The sequence below is a fragment of the Bombyx mandarina genome, chromosome 19, assembly GCF_030267445.1.
Source record: "Bombyx mandarina strain Sakado chromosome 19, ASM3026744v2".
NCBI lineage: Eukaryota > Metazoa > Arthropoda > Insecta > Lepidoptera > Bombycidae > Bombyx > Bombyx mandarina.
The window spans coordinates 3,464,757-3,478,603 of record NC_143225.1 but is presented as its reverse complement, the minus strand read 5'-3'; the positions used below and the strand labels follow the sequence as shown (position 1 = coordinate 3,478,603).

Here is a 13,847-nt window from a genome sequence, read left to right as displayed (position 1 = left end):
AAATATATATATTACCTTTTTTTTATAATTTAAATACACAACAAACGTCATTTACATAGTTATCATTTTAGACTTTTTACTGGCAACATTGAATTTTATGTTGCCAGCTCGATTTTTTTATTTTTTTTATAATAGTAATTGGAGATTAAAGTATTTGAAAAAGGAATATTCGAAACTGTAAAATGAATTTTATTAGTTTTGAAATCAAGATAAATAATTTGTACGTATTTATCTTGAACGATTTGAAGTCGGGTTTAAGGATGTTCTTTTTGCGATCAAACCGAAGTTACTTCTTCGCGAAATTTCTAAAAATAAACACTTAAATAAATAACAATGTACTTTTTTAAACTCTTATAAAAACCGTTATAAATTCAAAACCGTAAACCAAAACATGATATTATGTACCTACGCTTTATTGTTCAAAACAAAATGTCGCTTTGGTGCATTTCGTGTGATAACACAAGTATATTTAGCAGTGGTATGACCAGAAACAAAACTATTGACTTAGCTACGATTTGATAGTTTTTTTTTATTGCTTACATGTGTGGACGAGCTCACAGCCCACCGGGTGTTAAGTGGTAACAGGAGCCCATAGACATCTACAACGTCAATGCCGCCATTCACCTTGAGATATAAGTTCTAAGGTCGCAATATGGATACAACGACTGCCGCACCCTTCAAACCGAAACGCATTACTGCTTCACGGCAGAAATAAGATGGGCGGTGGTAACTTACCGTGCGGACTCACAAGAGGCCCTACCACCAGTAATATGCTCAGCAAGATCCCTGAGGGTATAAACTTCGAGATACCCAAGAGAACAATGTCATTATTAATTACAAGCGAAGGATTCGAAAATGGAGAATTTATAGAATGAAAATCAACGATTTGAAGCTAATAGATCCATAGTGGATTTGAACATACAGCCTTGGCTGATAATTTTTCTTGATATGTGTTCAAATAAGAATCGATTGATATTACGGCGCTACCCTTAACCGAAGAACTTAACCGCTACAAATAACACAGGAAGCGACATTAAACCGCTTTTTTTTTTCAATAGGATCCTTTGTGAGAACAACGAATTAAAGTACTAGATACGTCAATGTTCGTTCAACAAAAACACAAAAGATAAATATAGAACTGGATGTAAGTGTGGGAGCAGTTTTGTGTCAAACTCCGAGGCGAGGTTATGGATTTTTTAGTTTTCAAATATTCCATACAAAACCATGGACTATGAGTGAACGTTTTTCTTAATCGATATATTTTAATATCGATTTAATGTTGTCCAATAATCAAGTTAATGCGAAATAATTTTGGGACTACGGTTTCTCTCAATAACATTTCCATTGAAGCACAATACTGTCTCGGAGTTCGATAAATGACGGTGATTGATCATTATTTACACATTACAATATTAAAGCAAACTGCTAGTATATGCATTCAAGAATGACAATCGAACTTATGCACTATTACATAAAACTCAACTTGGCATGTATCCGTTTTCTTCATTGCATCTATAAATAATCGATGTACAACATTTACAATACAAATAAATTATTATTCACTTTCACTGTGCGGGAATATTTTTAGATCATTTTACATAATACATTCTTTTAAAATACCACATTTAAACTTAACAATTACTTCAGTAGCACGGACTTAATATTTATGACTTATGTCAAACGACCCCTTTGGCAGTGTCATTCGAATTTGACAAAATTCAAATCGCGTTGACAGATGCGAATGACAGCCAATGTCAAATTGAATTGCGACAAGAAATATTGCGAACGAGTGTGACTTTTTGGCGGGAACGTGAAGAGCGAAGTCGTGTGAACTGTTTTATTTAGTCTATTTAGTGTTTCTTTAGGTTTAAATATGTAATAACGTTGATTTATGAACTGTTTAATATCTGTGAAAGTGTACAGATTTGGAAAAATGAAACGGCGCTGGACGTAGCTTCTCGAGTTCCTCCAAAAAGTCCACTGAAAGTCTCAGTAAATAACCACCATTTTACTGAGATTATATTTCATCCCATATCGTCACATCTTATTTCATGGCAATTGATTAATGTAAAATTAATCAATCATTTGACTTCATATTCTCAGTTCTCATAAAAAAAATATTATAAAGGATAAGGCTGTATGGTATGATACCTTTGCCTTTTCAGTTAAAAAAAATAGAAGTTACTACTGAGAACGAGTGTATAAGCTGTCTTCGTAAGCGTTCAGTTCCCTTCCCACACAGTAACGTAACAACTCTCTATTGTACTTTGGTCTTGCCCGTAACGATCTTCGCGTATTCTTCGTAGAAACGCGGGAAGGCTTGTATCGCGAAATAAACTACAGCTAAATAACAAACTATCGCTAATGTTAGAATGAGATCGAAGACCGCCGGCTTAACGCTGAAAGAAATAGAAAAAAAAACCACTTTAATCTTGTTTCAATACAAGTACAATGAAAGTTTCTTTATCTTTTTTATCTCAATTTACGTGCCGTTAAATTAATCACCTTGCTTCTACCGGAAGGTACATTACCACATAAATATTCATATAACACTTATATAGTTTTAAGTACAGTGTTGCAAGAACATTTCTTTTGCATTTTCTGAAATATTTTAATTTTTTTTTTGTATGAATCGCTGCCATTTTGTCTTTGGCAGGATAACTGTCATTTACCCACGTTAATTTGCCACTTCACCATTGGAATTTCACTTCCAAATCATACTTTTTCTGAAAGTCAAAATTGTTAGATACTGTATGAATAATTCCTATACTCGGACTCAACTGATCATCATGTGAGCGATTCCGATCCAGGATGTGCCCGTGAGCTCACATAGCCATCTGCGCGTAGTAAGAATAGCTTAGCTACCAACGATTAGGTAGGGAACAAATCTGTCGGCTAATCAATAAAACAAACTCACCTGTAAACGTACAAGGTGGCGCTAGTGGGTGAGTACAGAGTATACTCCGGCTCTCGTTTATCGACGGCGTGTGTGCTCACGGTAACCTCCATGTATCTAGATAATACTCTTTCTAATGCCCCGGTCACACCTGAAAACAAAGCACAGCATTAAATATTTTTTTCCTACCTAAGCTGAGAGCCTTGAGAGGCTATTTCAGCGTAACCTTAACTAGTAGGTGAGGTCACGGGGCTCAAACCTGACGACGTTGCTAACACGAGCCCTAGCAAGAGCCGTGCTTCGCAGAATCTACCAACGGATCGGAAACGCGACCCACTGAGAAAATCCAGCGAGAAACTAAGTGGGCTGTGTCTGAGGGTTAATTTACTCGTCGAGCCCTTCGACGAGAACGATGAGTGGACATTAAATCGACATCACAAATGAAGTATGAATAAGGCGAACTTCAAACTCTTTAAACAAAACTTCAAAATCTCAAAGATACTTGTGGAATCTTGGTAAATAGACAAGATTTATTGATATACCTAGTCAGGTCATAAATTCTGTCACATGTTTAATGTAAAATAATTGAAACAAGTTTATTCATTATGTAACCATTCATATACCAACATGAACTTAACAAAACATAGATTCTTATGACACTAAAGTTTATTCAAAATGACCTCCGTGATTTTGAATACAGGCCTTCAATCTGCGCGGCCAGTCGTCTATCGCAGCACGAACGAGGTCCATGTCAATATCGGCGGCTGCCTTAATCAAGGATGTCTTGAGTGACTCTAAATTGGGATGAGGCTTTGAGCACGCCTTTTCCTCCAAGTGTTGCCATATCTTGTAATCTAACGGATTCAAATCTGGACTGGAGGAGGGCCAGTCTTCGTGCCGGATGAAGTCGATTTCACGCGCCGCCAGCCAGTCTTGTGTGCTCTTCGCTCTATGAGCTGGCGCCGAATCTTGTTGGAATACCCAGTGCCTGTTATTGAACATGGTATGAGAAACAGGTTCCACAAGGTACGTCAGGACTGTATTTTGATACACAACTGCATTCGTTTTTACACCTTTCTCACAAAAATGTACCTCTGTTAAGCCCCAATAAGAAACTCCCAACCATACCATGAGCGAGGATGGAAATTGACCTCGTTGGACACGCGGAATACGGTTGCTCGCTTCTTCACTGCTGTGTGCGTACACCTTATCATTTTGTTTGTTGTAGCTCTCTTCTACGGTAAAAAATTTTTCATCCGAAAAAAGAATTTCGCGATATTTTTTTCCTGCGTACCGCTTCAACAAAGCGCGGCATCTCTTCAGTCTCAGGTCCATTAGACGAGCACTCAAACGATGTCCTGTTTTTCTTCGATATGCCCGAAGCCCTAAGTCTTCATTTAACACTCTTTTCACCGTGGTTCTGCTTATCCCCATCTGAAGGGCCAACACTTTCTGCTTACGTTTGGGATTTCTTTGAATTCGCGCCTTCACAGCTTTTATCACTGCTGGAGTCCTAACAGACCGAGGGCGACCACTTCTTGACCTGTCATCTACACTAGAGTCTTCATTGTATCGTTTGATGGTACGATAAACGAATCTTTTGGTTATATTCAAATTTTTCAGTATGTTAAAAATTTGAATTGGCGCGTAACCGCAACGATGCAACGCAATAACTGCAGCACGGTCTTCTTTAAGCGTCCACTCCATATTTAAAAATGAGTAAAATTTTAAAAGTATACATTTTTATTTTCATGAACAATTCGAAATTCGAATTCAATAAACTTTTTTGTGGCCAGCATTCTAAAAGAAAAGTTTTTACTGTGTGACAATACTTATGACCTGACTAGTTCAATATCAATAAAAAGGGACAATAATTATTTTTAAAGACAGGCTGACATATTCACTTCACACTTCATTTTGGAACCCTATATCAATATATTGAGTTTAAGAATATGGCAACATTATTTTGATAAATATACATAATCGTAAATAAATAATCAAGGAAAAATGACACATTAATCTGGTCCTAGAACTAGGATTCTCTGTACTCCGAAAACTTGACACTGATATGCATATTTCTAAATGATAAAATATGCACAAAAATATTTATATATATAAAATACCCAGACTAAGAGAAAACAATTGTTCGTCTCACAATTGTTTACCCTATGTGGAAGTCTTTGACCTAGCAAAGAGGGGTGCTTATTATTACTCATTTTGACTGGTGGTAGGACCTCTTGTGAGTCCGCGCGGGTAGGTACCACCACCCTGCCTATTTCTGCCGTGAAGCAGTAATGCGTTTCGGTTTGAAGGGTGGGGCAGCCGTTGTAACTATACTGAGACCTTAGAACTTATATCTCAAGGTGGGTGGCACATTTACGTTGTAGATGTCTATGGGCTCCAGTAACCACTTAACACCAGATGGGCTGTGAGCTCGTCCACCCATCTAAGCAATAAAAAAAAATCCCCACTGAGGTACACAGTGTATTATGTATGTGCATTGTAATTGTATATTTACCTCCGTTTGGTGATGTTGTGACTATGTGAGCCGATCTTGATTGAGATGATAAATAATTGTACCAATATCTTATTGCTGCCTCGTCTACATTCTGAAAGAAAATAAATTATGTAAAAGAAAATATATATTATCTATACTAATATTATAAAGAGGAAAGATTTGTTTGTTTGTTTGTATTGAATAGGCTCCCAAACTACTGAACCGATTTGAAAAATTCTTTCACTGTTTGGAAGCTACACTATTCCCGAGTGACATAGGCTATAATCTTTTTTGAAAAAAAATTAGGGATCCTTACTCAAACTCTAATAATGTAACCCAAGGTGTAAAAAAATTACCTAAAATATTCTTTACATCGCGTACCCTGCGAAAACTATTGATGATAGAATAAAAAAATGTACTACGACTTTGTAGAACACATTATTATTTACAAAAAGTGTCTCGACAGCATATATCTAACTATTATAGTTATGCCGCAATAAGTGTTCTTTTATTTTAAAAAATAAAACAACGTCAAATATCTTTGAAATTTTTGTTAAAGACCCGAGCGGAGCCGGAGCGGGGCGCTATACAAAAATTTAGTAAAAATTAAAAATGCAATCCACATGTTACGCGAATTCCCGCCAATAAGTCGGATTGGTGGTAGGACATCTTTTATATAATATAAAGGAAGATTTTGATTGTTTCTACTGTTCTAAAATACTATATTATATAAATGAAAACAAATACCCATTGATTCAAACTTGGCTATTCGATTATCAGCATCTAGTTATACCATTGAACGTGATAATGAAATATAATCAAATATTCAGAACAGTAGAAACAATCAAAATCTTCCATTATATTATATAAAAGACGTCCTACCACCAATCCGACTTATATAAATTAATCCGACTTATATACTATATATAAATGAATAGCTGTTCGTTAGTCTCGCTAAAACTCGAGAACGGCTGGACCGATTTGGCTAATTTTGGTCTTAAATTATTTGTGGAAGTCCAGAGAAGGTTGAAAAGTTTAAAAAAATTACAATTTTGTTTTTCCATTGATGTGTCCCCCGTCGGGTGGATTCCTTTTGTTTGTTTTAAGTTTATTTTATACAAAAGCTTAGGTCTTTTATTTATCGATTGAGGCACTACGAAGTCTGCCGGGTCAGCTAGTATATTATAAAAATATATTACATACCAGTACATCATCATATAAACCTGCATCCTCATCGTTCTCATCATCCGTGATGTTGTAAATATGTGAGGCCAGAGCACGTGCTATCCTGGCCACGTTTGATACTAAATTTTGGATTCTGTCTTCAGATGGTGTATCCAGTACTGTACTCCTTCCTGAATCTTTGTGACTCTGTTGAGAGAGGGATGATTTCATTAATGGTGATTTCTAATAATACATACATACATACGAGTGGTTATGGACGCAGAGGCGGATTATCCGTAAGGAAAACTAGGCACGTGCCTCGGGGCATGTAGTTACAAGGGGCGCGCGAGCTCAGAATTTTTAAATAAATAAAGAAAATAACATATCGACGATTAAGAACTAAATTCTGATCTATAATCTAAATCTTCTGTCGTCCCTCTTGATTTCGTCACAGTTATAACGTCTTAATTCATTCGCGCATTAGCGTAAGTACAAGGGTCTTGGTCTACTAAAGTCTAGGGTTTGATGATACAACGTCATCGTAATTGCAAAAACAACTAGTTAAAATTTATAGTATTATGATGGCCATTTATGGCCGGTACAGGGCCGCCGATAAAGTGATTGCCTAGGGCACTCTGGACCTTTAATCCGCCACTGCATGGACGATTAATGAAATCTCAAATTAAGACCGAATATGAAATAAAACAAACTTCCAGACCCGAAAACACTTATTTGACAAGGAATATCCAGTAAGAAACTATTGCAGCATACTAACAGCCTCTACATGCGAAGTTCCGAATCACTATGAAACTTAGCGAACCTGCAATGAACTAAGAGTGAAGGCCGTCATCCTCCTGATGCTGAACCTCTCGTGGTGCCAGGCGAGCAGCTCGTCGGCGAGGTTGATCTTCTTGTGCTGCAGCGGCGCCCCGAGCCGCGCGCGGAAGGAGTGCGCGGGGGAGGGCGCGCGCGGGGGGCGGGACACGTGCATGCGCACCGGGCCGCGCGACACGCACTCCATGCAGCTCACGAACGACACGTCCTGACGCGCAAACACGCACGTGCATACATTATCCATTTTTTATTTGATTGGTTTTGTTGATTTTAAGTATGTTTCAATGATACTATGTACACATATCGACGCTCGAAAGGCAAACGAGACTAAGCTACAATTAACTGCTTTATACATAAATGATAGGCAATAAACATATTCGATGCGCAAAAAAAAAATTCTAAGTCTATTAAAATCATTTCAATCCTACAGCTAGATTCGTTAAAATAGTTTTTTTTTTTCAAGTATTTCACCTTTAAATTAGTCTACTGTAAAGTTCATGCATTGTCGCTTAGTCACGTTTGCCTTTCAAGCGTCGATATGGACTTGTTGTTGCCTGAAATAAAATAAATCATTTATTCATCATTCATTGATTCATTCATTCATTCATTACCGTAGTTTGGCGGGAATAGGGACAAATTTGGGATGTCACAATAGTGAGTTTGATGAGTTTTTTTTAATACGCCTATATTAGCTTCAGACGTACATATGTATGTTAGTATGTAACGGAATCTTTAAACATGATTTTGATTCAATTCAAATTCAAAAATATATATTGAAAAAATGAAAAATAAATAATAGTTTAAAAAAAATAAAAAAATACGCTTTTATAGAAAATCAAACTAAAAAATAGAAAATAAATTTTAATAAATTTCAATAAAAAATAGTGTAAGAAAAAATGATTTTATTGTAAAAAAGCGTAGGGTGCTTTTCAGGATATTATCAAAATAACCCTTCTACACATATCTGTTCATAAAATATTTCTAACTACTGCTTAGATGGGTGCATGAGCTTCCAGCCCACCTGATGTTAAGTGGTTACCGGAGCCCATAGACATATGTAACATAAATGCCGCCACCCACCTTGAGATATAAGTTCTAAGGTCTCATTATAGTAACAACAGCTGACCCACTCTTCAAACCAAAACGAATTACTACTTCACGGCAGAAATAGGCACGGTTGTGGTACCTACCCATGCGGATTCACAAGAGGTCCTACCACCACTGAGTTGTTAGATTTAGCTCTGTTGAACTGAAGATGACTTTTATTTAGTGTTTAATAATATTAAATAGTTTAATTTAGTCATCAAAGTTTTGTAACTCATTAAAGATGTTAAAAAGTCAATTACCTAAAGTTAAGTCCCTACCTAACAACTAAATAGTGCCAGCCCTATCGAATCTATTCTCCCTTTATGCGACCCGATTCACCCAACGCCTAGGTGAATAGGGACAAGTGAGTTTTTGTAACTTTTTAGATTATTCTTTAATAAACTATATCTTAATGCATTATAAATGAAAATTTAAACTACCGGAACCATTATGATCTCCCTTCCCAATTAATTACCTATTCCAAACAAAAATTTTCCTACCCCACCCAAAACTTTACCCGCAGTGAAGTGTAGCGTAACGACGTACGGATCACATTATTGAGATTAGTGCTGTATGTCTCAGGATTCATCCTGTTCACAGCATAATTCACATAGTGATATCTATGGCGTCTTGTATTCATATATATTCGGAAGCTTTATACATTTTAATTTACTGGTGGTCGGACCTCTTGTGAGTCCGTGCGGGTAGGTACCACCGCCCTGCCTATTTCTGTCGTGAAGCAGTAATGCGTTTCGGTCTGAAGGATGGGGCAGCCATCATAACTATACTGAGATCTTAGAACTTATATCTCCAGGTGGGTGGCGTATTTACGTTGTAGATATCTATGGGATTCAGAAACCACATAACGCCAGGTGGGCTGTGAGCTCACCATCCATTCATCTTAGCAATAAAAAAAAACTTACTTGAAGCAATGAAGCGTCACTGGAGTCCAGTTGTTCTTCTAGCCATTTCTTAGTGGCGAAATAGTTGAGCGAGTGCCCCACCGAAGTCAGCACAAAGACCAAAGTCGGAGCTCCGCGCCCCCCAGCCGTTGAGTATATACGAGAGAATATCCTGGCCAATTCCAGTAATGCTACTGCTCCTGATGCATTACAATCTGCGCCTTGGGATATTTCCTATAAAAGTATTCATTAACCATGTAAGGGGCAGTTATAGTAATGAGCAATAGACGTTAGTCAGTCAGTGGTTAACGTGCAGCGATCCACCGCGGTGGCTGACGCGAATAAACATCCCGAGCGCTATGACATGTCCTTCTTTAAAAGAGGCTTGTGGAGAGTATTAAGCGGTAGGCAGCGGCTTGGCTCTGCCCCTGGAATTGCTGAAGTCCATGGGCGACGGTAACCACTCACCATCAGGTGGACCGTATGCTCTTCTGCCTACAAAAATTAAAATCAATATTGTTCATGGGGATACAGAGATATTTAAAAAATATATGATTTGCTGTCAATACACTTACACTTTAACATCATCATCAGCTTAAATATTATTTATATTACTGTACTTTATAACACAGACCTGATTCAATGAACGCCAAGACTTAATTTTATGCACGACAAAATATAATAAGCAGGTATATCGCAACGAAACACTTAATAATATTCACAATGCGCACGAGTGCAAAAACGACTGATCAAATGTAAAACGTAAATAAACATTACACAAGCGTCGTTTTGTTTTTGCTAATGATCAATAAAATTATTGATCGATGTAATGATTTATTCTACGGATTTCAAAGTATAAAAATAGATTTTTGTTTAGATATAATGTTTTACATTAGTTTTAAAATCCATTAATTAAATATGTTAATATATTTTGCTAGTTTTTTTGCAATATAATGTCTTTTTTAAGAAGATTTAGTGTGGATTGTTTAAAATATAAATATATATTACCTATGGCAACTCCTTCAATATTATCAATGTAGCTTAGTCATGCTAATTTCTTTTTATTTATGATTTTAATTATCCCACCATTAAAATACCCTTAAATTTTATAAAAAGTATGTAAAAATGATTTTTTTTTTCTATAGATATTTCATTCATATGAGCACTAGTAGCTGGGCTGAAAACGGCCCATGTCCTTTATGCCCAAAATGAAAACTGTTACACATGAAAGTAAATCAATTACTTGCATTTTTTCTTATTTTAAACGGTACTTGTAATTTTAAAAAACTGTAGTTACCGGTACGAGGGCAGCGGAATCGTAATTTGCAGCAATAACAATAGTTTGAGCTGAACCGGAGCGCCCAATAAGTTTGCCGTGTAACGTGACTGGTTTAGAATCGAGCTTCTGTGGAGTCGGGGCTGAGACAACTGAATAGGAAAAAACAACAGAGTTCAGTTTTGTTTAATTATTTTCTAAAATTGAAATAAAATTCATGTTCTTTATGGTTATAAATCAATCAATATAATTAATATAATATAATCAATCCTGGAAGAACTAGGCGTCTCCTTGAGACTCTCCACCATTTGCCCATGTAGGATTTTAGAGTTTTTCGGTCACGTTCTGAGGAAAAAGGGTGACAATCTCGAAAGACTTCTCATCACCGGCAAAGTGGAAGGAAAGAGGCCTAGGGGTCGTTGTCCCATGCGCTGGTCCGATCAGATTAAGGCGACTTTAGAATCTAGCATCAATGTCGCTATCCACTGCCCGGAGGACAGAAGTGAATGGAGGAACATAGTCCTAACAAAAGTGCTCAGTAAAGGTCACGACCCTCAGAACTGAGGAATATGACGCACATAGGATAATGGTTATAAAAAAAATTTGCTTTAATAATAACTTAAACAAATATAATTGAACATTGCCTGTTAAATAAAGCAAATTTGTCTTTTAGTTTTATTAATTAGACTTAAGTGTTTCAGCATTAGTTAGTAAATATGTTAAACTTACCAATTTGATATCCATTTGATGATACAGTGTTGAACATTGCCTCTAGAGCGGTTCCTGACTTGTCATCCGTAATAAAACTATGCTGGAGGTCAGCCAGAATGTCCTCCATTTCAGGAGTCCAACGAGCAAAGTACACAGGTGCATTGATTTCTTGTTGTACCATCGCCATTTCCAGCAATTGAATATGCTGCAGACAACCAAGGTTCTTAGTACAGACTCTGAACATGTAAAAATGCTCTTCCTAACAATATCACTACAATTAATTTATTGACTATCTATTTTTTTTTATTGCTTTAATATGTGACAGTTCTCATAGTCATGCCTGGTGTCAAGTGGTAATCATAATCCATACAAATAAACAATAAAAATGCTTATATTCACCTCGAGACCTGAGTTCTAAGTCTTAGTTCTATAATACGATGTGTGAGAGATAGGTGAGGTGGTGTGCAAGTCATTCATGAACCTGTGTTAAGTATCTACATATTTAATTACAAAAAATCGTGTGAGAATCTCATATAAAATTAAAATTGGATATATCATTAAAATAGCTACTTTTACATGCTAAGCTAGTAGACAACACTGAAATGAAAGTCTGGCTCTTTATATAGCAAGTCCGTATAAATATTGTTAAAAACAAAACCATACTAGCAAGTAAGGAAGTATACAGCATTCTTGTCCTCATCTATACTAATATATAAATCTACAGTGGTATTTACGGATGTTCCGTTATAACTACTGAACCAAACATATGATTGACTTAAAACTTTGTATCCATGTAGAAAATACATGTACTTTATGGATAGGTTAATATTTATAAAAGAGTGTTGGACTCCCTAATAATAATGACAATAAATATTAATGTTAATTTTAAATGCCCAGCGAAGCGGGCAAGTACCGCTAGTAACATTATAAATATTCGTCAATATTTTTGAAATTTTTTATTTTTAGATGATTTTTCAATGTTTCCGTTTTCTGCATATAGTGTGTTATTGTAATCTTACCTCTCTTTCTTCAGGCGTCAAAAGAGTTTCATTTTTAGGTAATACTAATAACAACGCCCCAGCTTTGTTGCGGATTTCTAGGAACTGTTCTAAAGTTATTTCTTGTACGCGTGCAACGACACAGTGACGTGATGTGCTCCATGATGTTAAAGAACGACCTTCTAAGTTGAAGCTGGCACTACGACAGCCTACGAGAAAAAATTATATTGTATGTAAATTTAAGTAAACTAACTAATCACTTCTGATTTTTGGTGGCTTATTTTTAAGCCAAGATGCCTAATGTTAATAAATACGTTTCTAACAAAATATTTATGTCAAATGATAAGCCACTGATCCAAATGCAAACAGCCTGTAATCTTACCTTTAATATGAAAAAAATATAGAGTAACCTCAAAATTTATAGGTCATTGTTATTCAATTTTTTAAATTAAACTTTATAAATATAAGCAACCTTACCATGGGGAACGGTGTGTAAGTCATATTGTTGCATTCTGTACACGGAAAATTCGTGTGAGGCCGCCACAGGATTAACTGGAGACATTATAATGAAAATAGGTAGGGCAACGAAAAGATAAAAAGGCAAATAGCCTTTGAATATTTCAGCAAAGCCATCTGCTTCATCCAGCCACATTTTTGAACCTAATTACGTTCTTCTCTTCAGTAATGAAATTAACACAGAAACTAATTTCTAGCTCATAATCTCCTTAGAAGCCTTACGTGTGATAAGTGAAGTGATATGATATCTTTCACATGCTCTTTTTTTTGTGCCAATGCAAACGCAAAAGGAAATTTACCCATACCGCCATTTATGTTAAAATTATTAGTTAAAATTATATAAAAGAGAATTGTATGAGGTGAGACGAGAATTCATTCCAACGTAATGAATAGTTATCGTGATCGTCTATATAGAGAAGACGCGATTAAACCATAAAAGTTATAGGTCTACCACGATCTGATGGCAAAAAGGGAAAAAAGAAATTGACGCTAGCAATACTGGGGAAATTGGAGTAAAACGTTTTGATACTTTTTTTTTCTTATAGCGGCTGATTCTGTGTGATGCATGCAAATATAAAAATTTATGCAATGATCAAGAATAATTTTTGAAAATCTTACCGTGGCGAATGTGGGGTTCGAAATTTAGATGAAAATTCCAATTACTCTGTTCATGAACTTATTAATTAATTATAGGCTATCCGAACTTAAAAATGGTTCCAAATACTGCACATCCATAAAAGTCTGCATCGGAAGAAGAAGACGAGGAAGGCGCAATATTTTTGCCACCTTTCCTCTTTTTACCGGGCGTACTAAATACGCCTCTGTTAGATCTGCCTTCAGCAACAATTCGTCTTATGGTAGTATTAGAAACACCTGAAATAAACCAAAGTTTAGTATACATAATACACACTAAAATGCAATTAACCAAAGTATCAAGACGTGTCATTCCTACTAACCAGTCAACGCT

The 13,847-nt window shown here is 36.1% G+C and overlaps 1 protein-coding gene across 1 annotated transcript; it reads right to left on the bottom strand.

The window, feature by feature from the left end:
• Positions 1 to 266: 266 nt before the first annotated feature.
• Positions 267 to 13,157, bottom strand: LOC114239488 (BOS complex subunit NCLN). The gene is made up of 10 exons (XM_089735062.1): positions 12,842 to 13,157; positions 12,386 to 12,573; positions 11,385 to 11,571; positions 10,677 to 10,807; positions 9,401 to 9,613; positions 7,378 to 7,599; positions 6,597 to 6,764; positions 5,415 to 5,505; positions 2,918 to 3,047; positions 267 to 2,399 (listed from the first exon to the last, which is right to left on the bottom strand). Exons 1-10 carry the CDS (start codon positions 13,014 to 13,016, stop codon positions 2,258 to 2,260), a joined length of 1,647 nt encoding a protein of 548 aa, XP_089591188.1. The 5' UTR covers positions 13,017 to 13,157; the 3' UTR covers positions 267 to 2,257.
• Positions 13,158 to 13,847: the final 690 nt, after the last annotated feature.